Here is a 23016-nt window from a genome sequence, read left to right on the forward strand (position 1 = left end):
GAGAAACTTGCCTTTGTGCTGAGCTGTGGGTTGATGAAGGTGACGTCATCCAGAGTGAGCAGGATTTTGTTGGGACCCCGTACCAGTCGAATTTGGTTGATGCGCCGCCTGCAAGAGAGAAATGGCAGCTAGACCTGCTGAAGGGGTGTTTCAGAAACCTGCTTTAGCTTAGTGCTCAAGGCAACTACACGCAGAGCACTTTGGGAGTCTAGGAGCTGAGAACCATTTTGCAAGCTGTTGATATAATAACTATTAAGGTAAAGGTGTTGTGTTTTTCTCATGAAGTCCAGCTCCACCATAAGGATAAAGACTAATAGAAGCTGCAGACTGGTATATCCTGTGTGTTACTATCGACCATAGAGAAGCGAAGTGGACAATTTATTGCAATTGTCCCGCAAACCTGACAGTTAAGAATCGGAATGGTGACTATTCATACATGCCAAAGGGTCTTTCAGCACCTTTGATCAGGTAAATAGCATCTGCTAATACACTTTGCTTTCTGGACTTGCTTTCTTTCCATTTTCTTTGTTTTTACTGTTTAGGTGTCTCGAGCTTTTGCACCGTGACACACAAAGGGCACAATCAAAACAAATCTTCAAAATGTTAAACACAACGATTAAAGTCTCAAACAGCTAACAACAAATAGATTATAGGAAGAGAAAGGAAACAAAAAAAATCAGAAAAACACATAACAGCCCATTACTTCAAGGTTTCAACCATCGTGTGCTTTTCATGTACAAAGATATACCTTAGGGAACAAGTGACGCTGATTCTTTATTTTAATATTCCTTATTTTATCAACTAAAAAAAATCATAAATACCAAAACAGGAACCTAGAAATGAAGACGTTTTTTCCACTGGGGTCAGTAAATCTGTAATTTTTCCTAATGATAGGATAATGCTACATATCAAATCAACTCGTATTTCAGTCAGATAGAGCAGTTTAATGCTTCCTTCATCTGAAAGTATTACTATTGAAACTGCAGCAAATCATTTAAACGCCAAACTAATAAAAACACAAATGATAAAAAACTACTGATTAAAAAATAGGGAGAACACCTATAACCGTGAGGGGAGCTCTGTCAAACATTTCTTAAAGAAATAGTTATTTCCTCATTGCTTAAATATTTTCAGCTAATTATTAGAATATCTTGTAAACCTGCTAATTAAAACTGAATTGAAACCTTTTTTATGAAAAAAGGTGCAAGAGGCTGCTTTAGAAAAGGGTACATTTTAAAAAATAACACTTGGTACCCTCTGCTCCAGACACTGTTGTTGTCCCTTCTGTGAGGTACTTTATGCAGTTGCTCCAGTCCACCCTGATATGCACTGTATAAATGGGGACCAGCCTTTGCTGGAGGTAGGACTGAGATGGACTCGTCTAGGATAAGCTGGTTTCTGAGACAGTTTGTGGCTTCAATGGAGGTACCTCCCTAATTTCACTGGAGCATCTTGATGGGAACAATTTCTATAGTCAGTCATGCAGATTAAAATCATCCACACATGAAAACAGAACTGTGGCAGACCGGGAGCTCTGCTGAAACCTTGAAAAATGCGGTGCTGTATGCTGTACCTTATCAAATAAGAAAGCCCCACAATGCACAGAATGGTGAGGAAGACAGACAGGAATACCAATAAAGCAAAGACTGGATCAACACCTGAAGCCAAGAAAAAAAAAGGCAAAATGACAGCGAAAGCCACACAACAAAGTGTAACTGAAAACACACAGCGACCCAGACACTTGGGTCTTTGAAACACAACTCCGCCTTGAAAAGCCTTCCTTGGGAACATGGAGGATTTGGCTTTTCACAGTTTAGCCTATGGAAAATGATGCACAAGGTTGTTGTTTTTTTCCAGGGGAGGTGGAAGAATTTTAAACAGAGATTCAAGGAAATAATATTTTCTGGGTAAAAAGAAAAATTCTGACCCAGGTGCAAATGCATTGTCATTTTTCTCTCACGGCTTTACAATGGATTCATGTTCCCAAGCTTTGAATCCCTATTATAATTTAACACAGACACCACGTATATGATATCTGAAGCCTGGTGGCTTTGCTACGCTGCCATACAAGAAACAGCCCTACTGACAAATTGACACCTGCTGCTGGGAAAACACAAGTACCAAAGCATGATGTTGCCATACCTCCAGTGCAGATCTTCCCATGGGCAAACCAGCACCCCGAGTCAGTCTTGGGGGACACCCCCTGTGGGAAGTGGATGCTTTGCCCCAGGAAGCGCACTATGTTGGTCTCCATGTCGATCAGGTGGGTGCTGTAGATGTCGCGCGACCTGCCGTCGGTGTCCAGGATGACGTAGTTGACAAAGCCAGCCCCAGTGCCGTTGGTGCGAATCCTCTGGTTGAAGCCGTGGAAGACCAGGTTACGGGAGTAGCGCGCTAGGTTCCCACCAGACGGCCAGGCGCCGGCGTCCCGGATCTGCTGCATGGCGTGGGCCATGAAGAAGATGGCGTTGTATATTGTGGCAAAGAGCGGTGACACCTGTTGACCATACAAATTGGAACGTACTGTATATCACTGTTTCCTTGCCCCAGTGGAAAACGACTATTTTTCGATGTGAAACTACACAGCAATTTTCCAAAATAAATTTGATATACCTACAATGTCACTAGCCAGATTTACATATTAGTTCTATTTTTATCTTTCAGATCGCCAATTTTTTTATGTTGGAATTACCAGAGGTGTGTTTTTTATGTCTCAGAGGTGCATCCGTCACTGACATTACTGCCACCCTAAAGGCACCAAGGAGGCCACAGGGGGTGCTCCGTAGCTGACAACCAAGAGAACTCTAACTGGCAAAGCCCCACCCTACCGTCAATAGCGCTCAGCCCATTGAACGCAACCATGCGAGGAATCCCAGTCACAGTCAGCTAGTGACATAACCTACTGAACCTGCGATGCCTGAATCTCACTTGAATGAACGTCTTTATGGGCTTAGCCGCAAGTGAGGCCACAATTTAGTGATTTTTTTTTCAAATTAAGTTGTCAGAATTTCCCAGGGAGTAAAGTTTTAAAAAATGGTTTTGACAAAAAGAGTCAAATAATCAATCCTTTAGTTTCTTTTAATAGGCTTTGTCTTAATGGAACTTTTTTCAGAACATTAACATTTTAGAAAAGTGTTTCAAAAAGCACTTCCCCCTCAACATTTTCATTCTTTTGGGTCTATTTTGAGACTAAAAGAGGAAAAACATCCTTGTTAGCAATAACTGTTCAAGAGGATGGAAAGGGCACAAACAAGGAAAACTGAGCTAAACTCCTCAGTGAGCACCACTTGTTGTCACTTAAACTGTGACAAAATTTGTTCCCTTAACACCCAGAATACACCAGGCTACAGAAAGTACCATATGTAACAAAATATAGGAAAAAAACATTAGTGGCACCCTGTGTCTGAAACTTTCTGCCAGAAGAGAAAACCCTAAACTTGGTGATACCCATTTTGAATATAAAATAAGGACAGTATGCCACAATGAAAACGGTAGACATTAAAGAACAAGCCATTCTTTGCTGAGTGCTCATGCCAGCCATATTGAAACATTTAGTAGAACCTTTTGAGTTTTTGGATCACGCAATGCTGTAGTGATATTTTCGTTGCTCACTGCCACTCTAAAAAACAACAGAGGAAAATCTTTAAGTCTCTCCTACCAGGTCCCTCTGTAGAAAAGTTACAAAAAAGCTTCTCTGACTGGCTAGACGTAGAAAAAATGAAATTCCTGAGCAGGGCCTGTATGCTTGACAGATTTACTGAAGAGTGTGCCACACTATGGTTGTACTGCACTTTGTTTACCTAACAAGATACAAACTGGACTCCTAGTTGTGAAGGGACCCTTGTTAAACGAGAACTGTGGTCCCAATTTCTCAGGCCAGTTATTAAATCTTGGTAACAAAATAAATTCATAGACATTATAGAAATTTTTTACAAATTGAGAATTCAGCACAAAATCATGAATTTTGAGAAAGTACCGTAAATCTCCATATCCTACCAACTGCGACATGAAGCAGCCCTTCCTGCTCACTAGTCACTGTAACAACTAATGTAATGCAATGTACGAGCAAATAAGTACAGGCTGTGCAGCAAACATTTCACTGCAGAAATGTTCCAATGTGATCTGCATCCAGAGTTAACTAGTAGTATTTGACATCAAAACCATCTCAAAATCAAAAGCAATATTTCTGTTGGATTAAAAGATAAGTATTCACGAGCCTGCTTGTTTACAATGTAATAGGGCCGCATCACGCCACCAGATGTTTTAATGCCTCATTCTGAATTGCAGAATATGGTGCTGCACATACCTGGAAAAGTTGTCTATTTTGTGAAGTAAATTGGAGGACTGTGTACATTTTACTGTTATCGGGGTGTGAAATGCACTCATTAATGCCAATTCTTTCTAACCCCCAAATATAAAAATAGAGATACAGGTCCCCTTTAAATAGCGAGTTTCCAGATACACAGTATATTTTAGATGACTGGTTTTCTACCCTTTGAACCTGAAGTGGGCAAACCGAAACCCCAGCCCCAACAGGGCGATGTTGAGGCCTACCTGCTGTGGTTTAGGCTGAGGATGCAGCTCGCCTTTGTCTATGGCCTCCTGATAGGCCTGGTAGAAGGAGCCCTCCTCGGACTCCACGGTGATCGTGAGCACCGCGTCGTAGGCCTTGCGCAGCTTGCTGTTGTTGCGCAGCGCAGGGTACAGCACGTCTCTGTAGGGGAGGCTGTACAGCAGGGTGTCGTACGGCACGAACACTAAGGAGCCCTCGGTCATGTGCATGTCATGAGCCACTTCGAGGAGCTGCTTCTGCGCCTTGCCTCCAATCAGCGCCGAGTGCATACACATGATTACCACTGCCAAGGGAGAGAAACGACACACGGGGAACATGGCTGCGGCCTTCACTGTCAGACTGCGGGGCCCAGTGAAGACGATCAGCCACACGATCATCCCTTTCGGGCTCTAAGGCAACTTGTTCCTTGTCTTTGGGGATTGATAAAACGGACCTTCAAAAGCAAGCTGGTGACAATGACCAGAATCAAAGCCGTGATACATTCTATCGTTTTAATCACCTTCTTGTGTGAATGTGTGGTTTTTGAAAGCATAGTGTGGAAGCCACTATACCCTAACTCCCATTGTCAAATGTGCTTGTCTGTTGTATTACCTGTGTAAGCTGGACTACTTTATCAAGTGCTCCAGCTAATCGCTCCAAATCTCTGTTACATCACATCTTCCCTGTCACCTTCAGAGGCAGCTCGGTACTATGTTTCTTTATTTGTATCACCTATGAAAACGGCCTGCAGTTTAAAACAAAAAAGCACCTTTGATCCCTTCTTTCTTAGTGACTCAGCTCCTACAAAGACTGGTTCAGGCTGATACTGTAACCCTTACGATGATTGTACAAGCTCTGGCTCGCCCAGGAGTTGTATGTTTGAATTATTCATTAGATTAATGCAATCACCTCAGTTAAATCAGGGATACTCGTGATGACAAATGTAATTCAAATAGTTTTGTAATTGTACTTTCTTTTGACAAACTGATGACAGCTCTACTCTGCTTAAAGATTATGTACTATAGGTCATCTTTTTGTCCTGTGATTAATCCAAGTTTGAAAGTGTTGAAATTTAGACTTCTCTGCATATAAACGCTTATGCTGCTTTTGTCAAAAACTGGCATTGGAACTGTTTTTTCTATCATACCTTCTTGATATGAAATCACTAGCTGTTAATCCTCCTGGCTTTACGGCTACAGTGCCACTTCCATGTCACATTGCCAACCACACAATGCCCATAGCAGAATTAACGACAGCCTGACTGATGCCCACTCTATTATGTCACAGTCAGGCCTGTCGAGTGAAAACCCCAGATCTCTGTTGGATATCAACACAGACCCCAACAGCTGGGCTATTGGGCTCAACCACTTGGGAGGCAGTTTTGCATTTTAATGGTCATGAAAAACTGTGCAATAAAAATGCAAGGCTGATGTCTTTTACCGTAATGTTACCTTGCAACCAAACTAAAAATCTGATTAAGTCTAAATGGATGACAAATAGGGGCTGCTCAAGTGGGTTAACCGGTAAATACTCTTGCCCAAGTACATTCTTGCTCTGTGATCAGGGGTTCAAGACTGGGTCACGTCACTAGCCGACTGTGACTAGGATACCCCAAACCACTTAGGGTAGAGTGGGATTTGTTGACCAGAGCACTCTCGTCAACCCCTGCAGCATCCTTGCAGGCTTGCAGGCTCATTGCTCTGACAATGAGGATACGGGGCTGTGCTGCCAGTTACCGTATATGATCAAATACAAGTGGCTGGAAGGTGGCCGGGAGAGAGGAGCCTGCCCACATTTCCTCTTTTTTCCCTGTGTGCGGCCGAAGGGTTAAAATCCAGACATCAAAAACAGAGAACTGGCTATTTTCAATTGGGGGGGTATATATATTTTTAAAAAAGGGAGTAAAATATAAACCGAAAAAGCGTTTGTCACTTACTGCGTAGGTCGTCCACCTTCTTAACTTGGGCCAGGGTTTCTCGGACACTTGCCGTGTCGCGGCCCATGGTGATGACAATGCCCACAGGAAGCCCATGGTTTCGTAGGGCGTTGGCCACCTTGCTGGCTGTGTCCACCCAAATGTCCTCTTCCGAAGATATAATGCCAACATGAGCCCACCGGAAGTGTTTCATGAAGTTGAGGAGGACTCTGGTTGGGGAGGGTAAGGTCCTGGCGAAGGTGGGGTAACTGTGTGAATCATCCAGCTCATAGTTGACACAGGCCCATGAGAAGATGGCCTTGTTCCAGTTTTTGCCCAGGAGGGAAGCAGCATCACAGTAGCCAGGATTTGTGGGCCCAATAAAGCCAGAGACCAGTCTATAGTACCCAAGAAATCCAGTCAAGGCCTTGGATGTTTGGCAGTCTTCATTGAGTATGACATACTCAAAAGTGTACCCTAAGTTTAAAGAGGTGTCCCTGTTGATCCGATCCACAGCTAACTTAGCTGCCACACCTGGAAAAGCTTTCGCAAAGACAGGATCGCATGACCAAGGTCCCACCACCCCAACCTTATAGACAGCTGCCTGAGTCCTACACGGGAGGCAGAGAATAGCCAACAGGATGCAGAACAGTAACGTGTCCGAGGAGGGGGGTGGAAATCTCGGGTACTTCGGCTCAGTCGCTGTTGGTATTCTCCTTGTCCATTTCTGCAGCAAACTGTGGAACAGACAAAGCTGCTGCAGCATTGCAGACCTTTTCACATGTGACTCACTTCCCTTCAAAGGTTGTTTCCCCAGCAGCTCCTACGTCCTGGAAAATGCCCAGACAAGATCAAATCAGGGTGTTTACTGACAAGAGCGGCCAGAAACACAGAAACATGACATGGCCGTGGACCCTCATTTCTCTCTGTCAGACTGCTGGGGTGCATCCCACACCACATGCACTTCAAAGATTCTCTAGCCTGCTCAGGGAAAGGCCTAATCTTGGAACATACTCTCTGACATACTCAGAATGAATTAAAACCAGCTCTAACCATCTCTTGAGGATCTGTAAATACTCTGCAGCATTTAAGTCCTGCATTTAAGTTGTTGCAATAGTAGACTTGCTCAGTATGAGAGGAACTCAATTTTCAAATATTTGGTGTCTGTGCTTGACTGAGGAGCCAGTGATCTATAACAGAATCTGTAGGATTATGACTGAATCCCTCTAAGTCTGAATCCCCCCCAATATAATTTGAAATCTGATTCAAATTAAATATCACCAGCTCTCAAAATGGGATAGTATTTAACATTTCAGTGTCCCTAAGCAGGCCCCTGGTAGCTTATCGTTGCATTTTCATTTTTGCCACATTATTGCACACTGTTACTGAGAGGAAATAAAAACCCATTAACCAAGCACCCAGTCAGTTAATCATCTCCAAATTACCATCCCAGAGATGCCCACGCATTAGAGTTCACAGAAAAATGAGGTTTACACACAGAGTACGAAATGTTGAACCTTCCTATTCAAATTGTGAAGAAATACTCATTAGTCCATTCGTCCATTTTCTAACCAGTTATTTCAGTTCAGGGTCACAGGGGAGTCAGCAACAGGCACAAGGCAGGGTACACCAGGGCCAGTTTTCCCAGAAGCCAACTAACCTACCAGTATGTAGACTGCGGGAGGAAACCAGAGACACCCAGTGTCTTACATGGGGTCAGCCAGATCCACCGTGTTCGGTTAACGCCAAGATCTGGATGCAACAGTATTGTCTCCAGTCAAACTCTGAGAAGACTGAGGTGATGCTGCTTCACCAAATTGGTTTCGCAAAAGTGAAAACTGTTCATTGATTGAAACGCAATTCAGACTTGTACTGAAGTTAAGGATCTTGGTGAAATTTTGATTCCAGTTGGTCTTTATAATTAAGCTGCTGGGAGAAGATAACTAACTATTCCTTGTTAAGTTTGCTTGAGGTGTAACATTCAATAGATAAATGAGGTATTCAACTGTAGATCCTATAATCATCTCCTGCCTCATATCTACAAACTATAGTCTACTGCTATTCAGTATGAGCTTTTATGAAATCATGTTAAATCCCATTTACTGGAAATTCTTGCTCTGTGAACTACTGCACAATGTATTCTACAGAACTTTACAGAAAGTAAGTGATTTTTCTGATGCATTGTACCTTTCTTACTGTAACACTTGCACTTTACAGCATCAGCTACTGTATAGGAAGCTGTATGAACAGTGGGGATCCTGAAAGCTCCTGAGTGGTAAGATTATTAAAAGCACTCACTGAAAATCCAGACATTGTGAGTTCGGGCCTAAGTCGCTAACCACTTGCACCCAGGATTCCCAAAGCAGGAGCACACCACTGGGGTAGGGCTCTTATTAGTCAGCCATGGCTCTGCTGTGATGTCGGTGAACTCCTCCAATTGGCATTAACTCTCCTGTTGGGCACAGCGGAGCTCGGAGCATGTTAGATGAGGAATGAATCTGCAAATAATTAGAGATCCCTGCTAGCTTAATAAGTGGAGCTGTGGTAGCTCAGATGGCAAGGGTCCCGGGTTCAATCCCAGGTAGGGGTAAGTGATGTAGCTTGCTCCAATTCCTTCCAGAGGGCTCCCGGGTCTACTCAGCCTGCTTTCCAAATGAGTTCCATAGGTTAATCCCTCCTGGTATAATAGGCCAGCCGGAGCGTGATGATGACCACATTACCTCCACCTCCAGTGTTGGATGGTTGAGAAAAATGGTGGCCCTTGCCCCCCATTCCCCCATGGGCCTTTTTGGCCTGAAAAGGAACCTACCTACTGGCTTAATTAGTATGTATAAGAGTACTACACTCCTGACATCACTGGCTTGAGTCTAGGCTGTGTCATATTCCCAAGCCATTTGGCCTGATCACTGATCAAGCTGCCAGGGACTCCTCAGCTTGACTTGAACCAGTGACTTCAGGTTCCTCCCAGGTTCCTCCTCCTTTCAGCAAGAGCTGTGAAGCTCCCCCAATCCGGATTCACTCTCCAGTAGGGAGCTGTGGAGCATCTGGCATGTTGAATAATGAGAGTGTCAGAATGTCAGCACACAGGTCTTCATCTTCACTGTGCATTACAGGGATTAGGGCAGCAAGTGACGTAAATAAACAATGGCCAAAATTAGAAAACAGCATAATATAATATTTAAAATTAAACATTTAATAAAATTCATGTCATTGCTTTTAAGAATAATACCAATATTTTTGCTGCAACTAATAATAGTAACGATAATGCAATGATGCTGAGGATGTGATTAAGGGGACAGAAGAACATAGTTCAGTTCTATAAAACTGAACTATTATCCCTTCTTAAGCATTAAGGCTGGTAAGAAGTCTTCCCAGGATCATGTATTTATTGTATCCTCACCAAATCCTGTATCGAGTTCATTTCTAAACCACAGCCCATTACTTGTTTACTCTTAATCCTTCTGGGATTAGTCCAAGGATAAGTTTCGCAACAATGCAGAGGTTACAGAAAGGTTTTCCAAGTCTCTCTATCTCTCTAAATATGAAGCTGGCCTCTATGTCTTAAAGATTAATATTTGTTGCACATGGGGAAGCTGCCACAGCTACAGAGGTCAACACAACGATATAAGCTCTAAGCCAGAACATCTGACCCCTGATACAGCAGGACAGAACGCTTGTAATCAAAACATTGCAGTGAAAGTACTACACCCACGTCAATACCAACTTAACTAGCCAAATGTTTTCCTTCTCATGGGTAATGAGGTAACCAAATCTGGTTTCTCCAGAACCAACAATCTGAAAAATAATGTATTCTTTCAATATTCAAATGCAACAATGTCAATTCCAGGCTGCCGAGCTCCTCCAGGATTCAGCATCTGTGTGTCTCGCGCACATCCCGAGTTCTCAATCAAGGGTAGACTCCTAGACCGGAAGAGACCTAAACCTTACAACTTCAAAACCCACAGGAAGGGCAGATGGTATTCTCTTAGTAATTAGTCCGAAGTCACAACTATTAAGAACAGCCACATAGGGATAATGATGCAGTAACACAGTCATAGTAATAAAGTTAACTGGAGGAATGGTACACTACCTGTAGTGTTATATGATCAGAAGCCAACCAATGAAGGACATTTCACTTGGAGGACTGATGCTGGGATGTGTTAATTCACTTCTGCTCCAACACCACAAAGCAGCTGGGTATAGCAGCATACAAGAAACTAATAGCATACCTATCATCATGATGAAAGTATATTAATTTTATTGCGTCTGCATAAATAAATCACCCCATAATATCCGGTTGTACAATATACACAGGTTTGGCTGGGGAAACTGACTCTCACTATTGCAGCATTGCAAACCAACAAAACACCAAGAGAATAGAAAAGCAACACAAACTTCCTACTTCCACGCAGAGGAGACAGTGTGTTAGAAACCATTAAGAGCAGAATCTCAGCCAAACAAAAGTACTGCACATTCCACACTGAGCATCGAACCCTCCCTGTTTGTGTTTTTAACCAATCACACTTGCAGCAAGATTATTGTATGAGAATCTGCTTCCTTGATCATTAAAAATGATTTTGGATGTCCCGTTCCAAAGCCCAAAGTCGACCCAGACTGCGGTCTACTACACTGCTACAGAAACTGGAATAAAACACACTGCAATAAAAGCAGCATCCCTCCCTGTGCACTCAGCTATATCTCAGTCACATAACTGTTTACAGTCTGCTTGACTTTCCCCTGTTCATGCTAAACTATGAAATGATTAAACGAGACTCTGCAGCGTCTGCAGAAGGTCAAGCTGGAAAGGAACACTTCAGAGATGTGTCTGAATTTTAACAAACATTTATTTCAGCTGCCCATTCTTGGCAGTAGTCAATAACATGTCCTGTCAGGGAATGAGTGCCTGTGAAGAATTCTTGGCACTTATTGAAGCAATACACCCACGCATAAATAGAGATAAAACATCATTTAGAAGTGTCTGGGTATTCTAACTTGTTTGTGTGAATGCTTTTAACCCAGAGTGACTCCCATGAACACCCATTTACAGAGATGGATATTTTACTGGAGAAATTTGGGTGATGTACCTCACTGAGGGGTGCAAAGCACCTGGTCTTGGACCAGCCACTTCCAGGTGAGAGTGCAGAGCCCTAACCGCTGTTCTACATTGCTGTGCTTCCTTTTCAGAAAGAATGGGTTTAAAACAAAGTTTTGATATTCTCTCCCTCTTTTCAGAATCTTCCACATCAATATTGTGTGAGTTAACCCAGGCCGATGTGATGCTCACTGTGTCTAGGTTCACACAATATTTAGTTTCACATGCTTTATTTTCTAGCTCAGCCACTTGTTTTTTGTGCCTGTTGTGCCTCCTGACTGCATGATTCTTTTGCTCCTTTGCATGGCTCTAATGTCACCCTGTCACTGGAAGGGTAAGCCTGCCTTCTATTAAGAAGTATAGCCCCCTTGTCACAGGGGCTGCACAGCACTGTTTTGAGCCCTGCCATGCTGAAACCATTCAGGAAGTGAGCAGTCTTAGTACTACCACCAATAAACCAGGCCGTTTGCAATGTTCTGATCTAATAAATCCTTCTTTGGCTGCATTTTGAAATGCATGCATGCAGTTGGGTTTTTTTTTTCAGAAGTATGTGTGATGCAATGGAGAGAATTTGGTCTTTCCCATTTTCTCCCTCTGACAACACACTGTTCTCACACTACAAGGAAGTCAAGAAAAAAGCAGAATTGTATGCTGATGAAAATGAAGGTGCACCAAGTACAGGATTTGTGCAGAAAGAGCAAGATAAGCCAATTGTCTTCCTTTTTAGGAATGTATTTAATATAATTCCGATCTTAAAGAGTTGTAAGTAGTGACTTGTTTTGTTTAGAAGGGCCAGGAGATGCTGGAATGTTTAACAGGTAAAGAATTCATCAAGATGTGTCTGTTGAAGGAGGAGACACATCTGGTCTCCTGCCCCATTCCTCTACAATCTCAGTCTTTCAGGTTTTACACATATCCTTCAGTTGGCAGCGAAAGACCAAGTTAACTTAATAAAAAGCTCAGCTCCAGAGATGTGCTCTGTAACCGGCCTTAAAGCAACTGGTTAACAGAAGGAAATCTGACAGTTTGATTGGTCCAGGAATGGGCCGACATTCAAATCGTGTTACCCTGAGTGGAAGGAGGCAACAGATTTACATTTGAAAAGTGTCTTTGAAACATTTTTTCAAGAGTCTACTTGAATTTCTGTCTCCAATTCTTCGGAAAGATATATTATTCAAAAAGAAGAATAACCAAATACATTTATAAAGCACTTTTTCATCCCAAAGAGCTTTATATATAGAAAGCCACTTCAACCTCTGCTGATGTGCAGCTCCATCTGGGTGTCACAGCCATTCTGCGCCAGTAGCTGCTCTGCATAGCAGGGGGATGAGAAATTGCTTCACTAGTGTGAATTAAAGAGGGACTTTAGGGAGACCAGAATGTACAAGATCAGAATTAAATTCTGACAGGACACCACTACTTTTTAATAAAGTAGTTAAAGACCCTGGCATCTCATCCAAATCCCAACACCTCCCAGAGCACAACGTCCCCTTATTCTTGGAAATTCTGAACCAGGGGAAGAGCGCCACCTATTGGTCCACCAACACAAACAGGCGGCTGCTGTGAGAGCTTTTACTGACCAGGCCCAGGCCCAGGGATCCAACAGCATCAGGCTTCAGGGTGGAAGTGCTGCCGTCATGTGTGCTAGGCATGCTGGACCCAACCACAAGTGGTCATTATTGTGTGTGGTGGTCACCTTTGAGGGTGACTGTTTCTTGGACAGCTACCTTGACATTATTCCAGTGTTATATAATACCAGCTGAGGCAGTACTTATTGTATACATTTGTAAAGAACATCTATTATATATTTACACCCTTATATATAATAATATAGTATATTTTAAGATGCCAAACACTCTCCAAACTTGACTTTTTATAGGGTGCTATTTGAATTCTGGAAAGGCCGTAGTAATACTTTTAACGTATTTACTTCAGTACACCGGTTGTTAAAAGTACAATACACAGGTCGCTTAAAGTGTGTACCACCCCGCCAGAACAATTCTTTAACAGTTGCAGCTTTGAAAAAGAATTGGGCGATCTAAGAACGTGGTGCTCTGTAAGAATGTAAAATGGAAAAGGAATGCGTCTTTGCTTTTGTATTGGTAAACGTATGTCACCTCACCTGAGGGATATCCTTATTTTTAGATTACTCCATTAACCCGCTGTCCAGATTCTCAGCAAAAAGGAAATGCACGCAGAACGTAGGACGGAGAAATACGAGAAGAGGATCTCGAGCCGTTTAATTAAGAATCTGAAGAGTATTGCTCTGGAGGATGGGTCTCTTAGGCAAAGTACCGTGGTCCGCGGTCTAGCCTGATCAGCTAAGGGTCAAAACCGAACAATTAGCAGATTTTAGGACTTGTGGTTTATTGTTGAGAAGCGCCGTTAGAAAACCGTTCTTGCACAGCAGTAAAGTTTGAGTGTTACATTTAACCATCACCTTTAATTATGGTACGAGGTATACACTTTAAAAGTCCAAAGGTTCTTCACTTTTCCTCTGCGCAGTTATGCAGTTAATCTCCAGATATGATCTTAAAATAGCCATTCCATAGAGCAAGACAATTGTCTTTAAAGACAATCAAGTGCAAAACTGTAAGCATTTCCCCCACCTACTTAGTTTTTAACTTGTTCTTAGTTGCAGTTTCTCCCTGTTTACTAGATCTCCTGCATAAGTTTAAGCGAATTGCACTGGGCGTAACCTAACTAGTCCTTCAGCTAGTAACAGTTAAATTAAGGGTTCTTGCATATTACTTAAATGTGTCAGTTTTATAGGAGACATCGAATGACCAAAACGCACGTGGAGATCCTTTGATTACGTTTTGCACAACTTTTTAATAAAGAATGAAGTACTCTCTTAATCTCTTCACTGACAACTTGCTTTTACCCAAACCCCAAAAATGGCCCGAAACTAACTGGATTCATTTCTGGAAATTATTATTAGACTGTAACCAGACGCATTAATCTACCGCTGGTTAATCTAAATATGGCAATAAGAAGAAGCCATATTTCCAGCACAGTTTATGCTAGTATAATACTTTTTGATCTGCAAGTTGCATAGATATTCTGACGGAGAGCATAAACATTTACCGTTCTATTTCCCATTTGGAAGTAGTGCATGCTCTTGAAATTACGTATTGAAAACAATTACGTCCAACAAAGGCAAAAGTTCACAATTTACCATCATTCAATAATTAAGCATTGAACCCAGGTATTTCAGTTAAAATGTCACATATTAACTAATACATTACAAAAGAAGCTTAACTATGACTGATAAACGTACTTCATGCTTACAGAATATTTCATGCCTTTATTAAGAGAGATAGAAGTGAGCAAATATGACGTCAATTATTTTAAAGAAATTATATACAGTATATAGATACACCTTGAATAAAACAATTCTCATTTAACTTCAAAAAAGCAATGTTTTTCTTACCATGTTGTGCCGAGAAAGAAACACTCTGGAGTTCCGATTTCTTGCTTGTGTAGCCGTATTAGCCAGCGGATCTCCGATATCTCATGATTTTAATCGGTTATTTCCCAAAGGACTCCCACCAGATTTGAGACCCTAACCAGAACCATAGAGGGCTTGATGTTTCAGCCTTGTAACAATGGGAAGAAAACGCCGATGGAAAATTAAAAAAAGGATTTTAATAATCCCAAAATTAACGGGAGATGAATTAAGCTGGAGAGGTGAGTTTCAGCACTTCGCATGCGGGCCCAGTTTAGAATCCCGTTCGATGACGTGCTAAATCCTTTAAAATGATACCAGGTGGGTGACAACGCTATCGACCTACATAGAGTGACCTGAAGATTATTTTAAATCCAATCTACTGTATTGCGTTCTGCTTCCCGGAGGATTTTCAAAACTCTGCTCTGATACCTTATTTACAGGAACCTGGAATGACCAAAGTGTAAAAACATAACAAAAAAAAAACTGATTGCAAAACATTGTAGCAAAAATAAATTTTATAGTTTTTATTATTGGTTTCTCCGTTTTTGTTAATTTTAATTAATTAATTTTAATTTAATTTCAAATATTGAACATTGCTGAAGCATTCTGGATCAAGGCACTTTCCTTGGACTGCCCCAGTGAAAATGTAGGTGCTTAAATGAATACACAAATGTGTGTTAAAATACAAACCGTTTACTTTCTAGTTAGGCCAGATTATGCTTTGCATGCCTTTAAGGGCAGTGGAGCTTTCTGTAAAACACAAGACCTCAGAAGAATGGGTGATTCTCTCTCTCCTCCACACCTGTATCTCCTGAGCTCGGTCCGCTTCCTGGACAACTAACAGATTTGGTGGTTATGATTTAACACCTATGAGCTCTTCCTCGGTCATTTATATCCCACTGAAACGACAGTGTAGTTAATGAGTTTTTCTCTTTCTGTGTTATTGATGGATTAGGCGTCCCTTTCTAATGATCTGGTTCAAGTTTTCGACTGTTTTTTTCTGGTTCTTTCTAGGAGTGTGTTTTTGCCGGCGAAGGTTTGAAGGTTTTTTCTAGAAACGGAAAGGGTTGTCAACAGCTCCCCTTCAATGCAAACCATTGAATGTGTCTCACTATACCTTAGCGGAAAAAACGTACATGAAAATATTGATCCCGTTGAATAAGGACTTGACTGTGTCGTTTCCTAATTGCTGTGACATCTGCAGTCAAGTATAAGACACATTTGGGATGGGAGTTTTTTCGCTGTTTCGTTCTTGGTTGGGATGTAAATGAGTTCCCAAAAGAAAAGACGTACTTTCCTGTAATTAGAATTCCTATAAACGAGGAGATGGATGTGGACGCATTAGGCTTTATGCCCATATAAAACCAAACCGAGTGCTCCTGGGAGGCTGCCCGTATTGGGCAGTTTCTCTGAACAGCTCGGCTGTGCTGTCAATCTGGATTGGGCCCCTGTGACTGTGTCTTGGACTTCCTGTTATCGTACGGCGCAGCCAAACAACTGTCTTCCTTCACTTTGAAGAGATAGAGAGACTCGTTTTGCGTGGGGAATGGCAAGAAGTTACAACGTGGTTTTCCACAACATGACCCCCTCATGAGTCACTCAGGCCCCATCTTGACTGGAACCCAGCTGTTTAGCGTAACTATTGTAATGCTGCAACTGAGGTTATGGCTGATTTAGCCATGGGACCCACTGAGCACCTCAGAAGTCTCGCATGAATATATATCTTGAGCACTAGATGGCAGTGTGCCGTAAAGTCTCACTCGATCGTCTGCAGACGTTTTTTGCTGAAAGAATTTCAGTGAGCCTTAATTTGATTGAAACCAGACTCTTATGACATATTTACTCCCTCCATTCTCTTATAAAGACAAACACTGTCTTGTCTGCGTGTTTACAATAAAAATAATAATCTGAGCAACGCCTAGCTTTGCAAAATTATTCTTTTTTTCCTCCAAAGGTTTGATCACCTGTGCCTTTGGAAAACGGAATATTTTAAAGTTAAGTAAATTATTCTTAAGAAACACGGCGCTGCGTAAACGCATACACGAAAACAAGTTGCATATTGTTAAAAATGTCCACGATCTTCCTATTTGTAGGAAGAGTGAGCACTCTTTCATTCTGTTCGTGAAAACAAAATACCCTGACATGGAAGGTCAAGTTTATTGTTGCCATACATGATTTGCCTGTAATAAGCCTGTTTCAGTAGCAGCACTGCAGTGATTCTTAATAGTTTTACAATCCCCCTCGTCAAAGGGAGTTTTAGTGTAACACTGCAGGTTGGACGCTAAATTGGACTGCAGCCTGCACTGCTCCCTGCGGTTGAAAGCGTACCTGAGATGGCAGTTCAGATTTAGGTTCAGGGCTTTTGAAAAGTTACGTACGGACCGTAAAACATGTACATCCTGCAGACACAGGGAAGAGACCTTTAAATAACATTTTCACCTGATATCTCACAGAACTGCAGATGACCGATCATCTATGACTGTAGATGATGGTTGAATCGTTCTCTCTCTTACCAGAGGGTGGCTCAGACCATTATCAATTCATTTAACGAGTGATGCAATGTTGAAATTAAGAAAGCTGTGCCTGCGTTTCACCGGAAGTCACAGCCTCAAAGTAGATTTAAGGGGCCGGCTACGGAGAAGACAGCTTTATTTTCAGTGTTAAATTGCTGAAGAGAGAGATTGTCGTGGTTAATTCCTTACAGAAAAAGGAAGCTGAGTAGGCTCTTCAGGAGTCAGTCAGGTACTAATGACTTTGGCTCGGCCACTCATTTCACTTCTCCCTGCTTTTAATAATATTGTATGGCTGCCAAGAAAAAAGGCGCTCAGACATAAAGACTCAGAACCATAACAGTTTTACCCCAGTGAATGAGCTTAAAAATAGCTTACAGCAGATTGGAGCCACCAGAGAGACTTGTAACATTTCACAAGCCACAGTAAAGTCACAGTGAGAAAATACTTGTAAAATGTTTTTTTCCCCCTTTCTGATTAATAACATCCTTTTTGTCTCTTCTGCAGATTGTGAAATATGAGCCAAATCCAATGTGAGCCTTCTCCTAATGGCACTGTGCTGGCAGTCTGCCTTGTTGATACCACCTCCCTGGATCTGAAGGGAGCCATTTACTCTCCAAATTTAGGCCATATTATGTTTCACATGCTGAGGAGCACTCTGCAGATGAAATGTTAGGATACTTTAAAGGAAGATATGTTAAAATCGTGCAATGCATTTATAAGACCTCTAAAAGAATATTATGCGTTGGGGATACTAATTATACCAGTGGGTTGCTCATAGCTGCTAAGCATTCTGTTCACCGCTCAGTCCAATTAGAAGTCAGTTTGAATTGCTGGACATGAAGATGGGCGATAGCTGTCCAGTTTAGCTAACTGAACTCCCACTCAAAGGATATGGTGGGAGACCATAAGATCTGTATGAAAGATTCTCAAATATAGTAACGAAATAGCAAGCCAAGAGATGAATTGGCAGTCCAATGAGGAAGACTCAGTATATCGGAGGTTAGGCATGATATCTCTCTTCCTCCTGAAGCTAAGAAGCAAGAAATTAAATCATAGGACAACACAAATGATATTCTGTACAAATGAGTTTTTTCAGATATTTACAGGAAATACTCCATTAATTTGAATATTTAAATACACAATTTACTAATAATTATTTTGTGTGTATAGCACGTTCCATTCCAGGATATTATAACATTCTTTACATACAGGAGGGGACCCACTTCATCCACCACTGAAGTGCAGCCTCCCCTGTGTCACACAGCCATTCTACACCTGTTGCCCTCCTGCCCAGCTGATCAGAGGGAGCAGTGAAAGACTGCTTCACCAGATGGATTAATGGGGATCTTTAGGGGGGCCAGATGGTACAAGCCCAGAATGGAATGTAACCAGAGCAATTGACCTACTGGCGTGCCGCAGCTGAGAAGGACCGGTCGTGTGACGAGACGATGAGAGCTATGTGAAAACAGTGCAGGTGAGATCTGAAACGCAGGGTGGGGCCCTTTCAGTAGCCCTGTGACTGGGGTCTCCTGACAGTCAATTCGAAGGGAGCCTCCGCGTATCTCAAAGAGGCCCCAGGGCTGCTGGTGAGACAGAGGCTGATGAGGCTACGTTACTGGATATGAAAGATGGTTTAGTTTGGCTGGACAGAAGGGATTTCCCTTACATGGCTCCAGTTGCTCCTAGAAGAAATGTCTGTGCTAAAGCAAGACGGATAATAAATAACCTTCTAGAGAGAAGCTGCCAAGACCCCTTAATGATTCACAGATTAAAATAGGGTTTTGCTCCCCAGGGGCATTTATTCCCCGTGTCAGGCACTGTGGGAAACAGTTGCCTCTGTCGGTGGGAATTCAGTCTGGCTGGGAAAAGAGAAAATTAAACAGCGCCAGTGTCCACAGGAAATGCTTTGACCGCAAATAAACAGGAGCACTTTCTACGGTTCTGTCTGTTTATCTTGGATAATGAGTGAGGGCCAGTTCGGCGATGTCATGGCACAAAACAAGCCAATCTGACCCCACCATCAGTGGTACAACAGCCAAAGGCCAGGGGCTGTTAAAGTGAAGGCCTTAATCTGTAATGCTTATCGTCCCAAATGCTTTCAGATGTGTTTCACACCTTTTAAAAGTTTATACAACCATTATCATCTATTAATGGGATTATACACACTTCACACATGTGAGAGCAGTAAGTGAGAGAGGAGTGAGAGCACTGAGAGGGAGAGAGCAGTGAGGGTGAGAGGAGTGAGCAGTGAGAGGGAGAGAAGTGAGAGCAGTGAGGGTGAGAGAGGAGAGAGCAGTGAGGGTGAGAGGAGTGAGAACTGAGAGGGAGAGGAGTGAGAGCAGTGAGGGTGAGAGATGAGTGAGCAGTGAGGGTGAGAGAGGAGTGAGAGCAGTGAGGGTGAGAGGAGTGAGGGTGAGAGGAGTGAGAGCACTGAGAGGGAGAGAAGCGAGAGCACTGAGGGAGAGGAGTGAGAGCAGTGAGGGTGAGGCGAGTGAGGGTGAGAGGAGTGAGAGCAGTGAGGGTGAGAGGAGTGAGGGCACTGAGGGAGAGGAGTGAGAGCAGTGAGCGTGAGAGGGGTGAGAGCACTGAGAGGGAGAGGAGTGAGAGCACTGAGGGTGAGAGGAAAGAGAGCAGTGAGGGTGAGAGGAGAGAGAGCAGTGAGGGTGAGAGGACTGAGAGCAGTGAGGGTGAGAGGAGAGAGAGCAGTGAGGGTGAGAGGAGAGAGAGCAGTGAGGGTGAGAGGACTGAGAGCAGTGAGGGTGAGAGGACTGAGAGCAGTGAGGGTGAGAGGACTGAGAGCAGGGTAGATGCCAAAATGTTTGGCTGCAAGGGAAGAATTATGCCAAGGAATATCAAAAGTAATGGCCAGGCTGTGAGCAAATATGCAAGGCAAAACAACATGCAATACGAGGCAGGATTGAAATGTCCTGAACCTTACACAGGACGAAACCTCAGAGTCCAGAGTTGTGGCAGGTCCTGCTCGTCTGTGTCGAGTGTACACAGAAAGCCAACTCGCTGCAGTCTACACAGGTCTGTTCCATAGTTCTGCTTTGTGTCATTTGCAGGTGGACCATAAATATTTCTCAAAATGTTGAAAATGCAACATGTTAGTCTTATCAATCCTTTGCTGCTGGAGAACATCTTTCACATGTCTGAAACACTAGTGGATTCAGAGTTCTCTAGTGCTGAAAATCTAAGGGTGGCGTGTAATTAAATAATAAAAAAAGCTTAGGAATTGAAAAAAAATCCCTGGATTGTCCATTATGTACTATGAGTCTACTGCAGTACGGCTGCTATTAAGAAACTGTTTTGTCTGCAGATTGATCTTTCGTCCATCTGTTACTCAGGCATCAGACATCAATCTGTAACTCAATGACAACAAGTTAATAGGGGAGATGGCTCATTAATTTTTGGGTAACCAAAATGGGTCACTTACATCAGAAACCCCAAAGACAACACACTGTCATAGCCTTCCTTCAGCCAGCGTTTTAGTGCTGTGAAACAACACAAGCAGAACAAATGTTTTTCTGTCTGCTAGCTCCTTTTACAGTGACTGATTTCTAGACCTCTAGATCTCTAGACTTGTAGGCAGTTTCATTCAACAGCTATGTGTTTCCCCTACAGAGGTAAGGAATAGTAAATCAAAGCCACAATACATGTATAAGCTCCCACTGCAATGCACAACCACAGAGTATCCAGTTGCTAAGTGAAAATAATGCAATATTTGATGAACACATTTAAAAGTAAATGTGAGGTACTCTGCCACTACCTGTATAAAATGTCAAATTACAAAATCAAATTTATCTGGAGAAAATCTACAATTAATTCATTTCAGTTCAGGAAAGGTCAAAGCTATCAAGGGCACTGTGTCAGCTAATGTAGAGATTTGACTTAAAGTTGTTTTAATTTACTTTCAGGGCCAGTCTATACCTTACAATGGTATGCTTTCACCCCGTACAAATGTAGAGTCTGCTGATTGCTGCATAGGTAGGGGAAACAGCACTAAACACACATACTTTAAAGTCTTTTTCACATGATTTGGATGATACAAGCTAAAGGCATTAGTCTTAAAAATGTCCTCTTTGAAAGGTAGATCCCAGCCTTGCTTTTTTAATGGAATCCCCTATGATCCCCTTGGGATTTAGTTTTGAATGGAGTCCTAGTTAGAGTCCAGCCACATTTCCTGCAAATCTGATAACAGATAAGCCACAAGGCATGCTAATGTCTCGTAATGACTTTCAACAGGAGCAGCTGTTCCTTGTTCACTGGACTTTCAAAATGCATCTGAATTTGAACTTTAGATTCTACTCCTCCATATGGTAAATCTGGAGCCACAAATTGTTTTTCCATGTCCAACTTGATTAATTTTCTCAGTTTATGCTGCTTGTATTTTTCCACCTTGTGGATTTAAAAGCAAATCTTTGGACCCTTTTTAAAAGAATTTTGATTCAAAAAGGTTTTGATTTCACCAGACGAAGGTGGCAGTTGATGTACAATAGAGAAATAAGGAAACATTCCTCACATTATGGAAACTTTTCAGGGAACAAAACTACAGTTTTTCTTAAATGCCCTTTTCTTTACACAAAGTCTTTCAAACACTGTATCATTTCACACCAAACACCAGTCATTCAGGCTATTTCTAATCTATCACACCTTGTATTCTATTTTTGAGAGGATAAGAGAATTCAGGCTGGGCTGTGAGCTGAAGGCCTTGTTTATCCTTCATAGTCATGGTACACTAACAAAATTATTCTATTCCTGCAATGACCATTAGATTATTTCTCTACATTTAACAGTCCACTCACAAGACCTTTATATTTTGTCTCACTTTTTAAAATGTTTATAGGCTACGATGAAGATCGTTGTGACTTTTACTTGGAGCGTTCCTCTGGATATAACAAGCCAAGTCTGTGGAGCGTATGTTTTCTTTTTGTGAAGAAGATGAATCATTTCCCTCCATTGAGGCAACTTGGTCCCAGTGCATTTGACGAAAGTCATGGGCTGTTAAAAAAAAATGAGTACGAGGAGAGTAGTTCCACGTTATTTCAAATCCCCTTCTGGCAGGAAAGGAAAGCAGATGTCTATTTGAAATCTTTAAGGAGGACTGTCTTGTTGAGAGGAGGACTTGTTTATCCATTAGCAAGTTCTCAATCCAAACACAAGTATTTCCCTGAATGCCTACCCCCCACAGTTTGAAAAAAAATCTAAATATACGATATCTTATGGTCTGTGTGTGGTCATTACTGCTGTTCAAGTATCTCGAGCAAGTTAGTTGGATGAGACCTAGCTTTTCTAACTGCAATTAGACTATCCCCTAGGATCTTATGTCCATTGAGGTAATCCTCTAATTTCATCCTGTAAAAGAAGTCAGACGTCTCTAAATAATAGCTTACTGTATAAAAATCTATGGTAAGCAATATTTTTAAAGACATACTGCACATCTCTTAAAAAGATTCATATGTATTACCAGCAATGCAGTTATTATTTGAGTAC

The 23016-nt window shown here is 42.1% G+C and overlaps 1 protein-coding gene across 2 annotated transcripts in view; it reads right to left on the minus strand.

Annotated features, from left to right (window-relative positions):
* Positions 1-15268, minus strand: part of gc2 (guanylyl cyclase 2) — a 40460-nt gene extending 25192 nt beyond the window's left edge. For both annotated transcript variants that reach the window (XM_015351284.2, XM_015351285.2), the window contains exons 1-6: positions 14993-15268; positions 6489-7297; positions 4555-4856; positions 2143-2497; positions 1574-1658; positions 12-108 (exon numbers count right to left, since the gene is read on the minus strand). In XM_015351284.2, coding sequence (XP_015206770.1) covers positions 12-108; positions 1574-1658; positions 2143-2497; positions 4555-4856; positions 6489-7233 — 1584 coding nt within the window. In that variant the 5' untranslated portion in view covers positions 7234-7297; positions 14993-15268. The remainder of the gene's footprint in view (positions 1-11; positions 109-1573; positions 1659-2142; positions 2498-4554; positions 4857-6488; positions 7298-14992) is intronic.
* Between the last annotated feature and the right edge of the window lie 7748 nt (positions 15269-23016).

This window comes from Lepisosteus oculatus, chromosome 8 (assembly GCF_040954835.1).
Source record: "Lepisosteus oculatus isolate fLepOcu1 chromosome 8, fLepOcu1.hap2, whole genome shotgun sequence".
Lineage (NCBI taxonomy): Eukaryota > Metazoa > Chordata > Actinopteri > Semionotiformes > Lepisosteidae > Lepisosteus > Lepisosteus oculatus.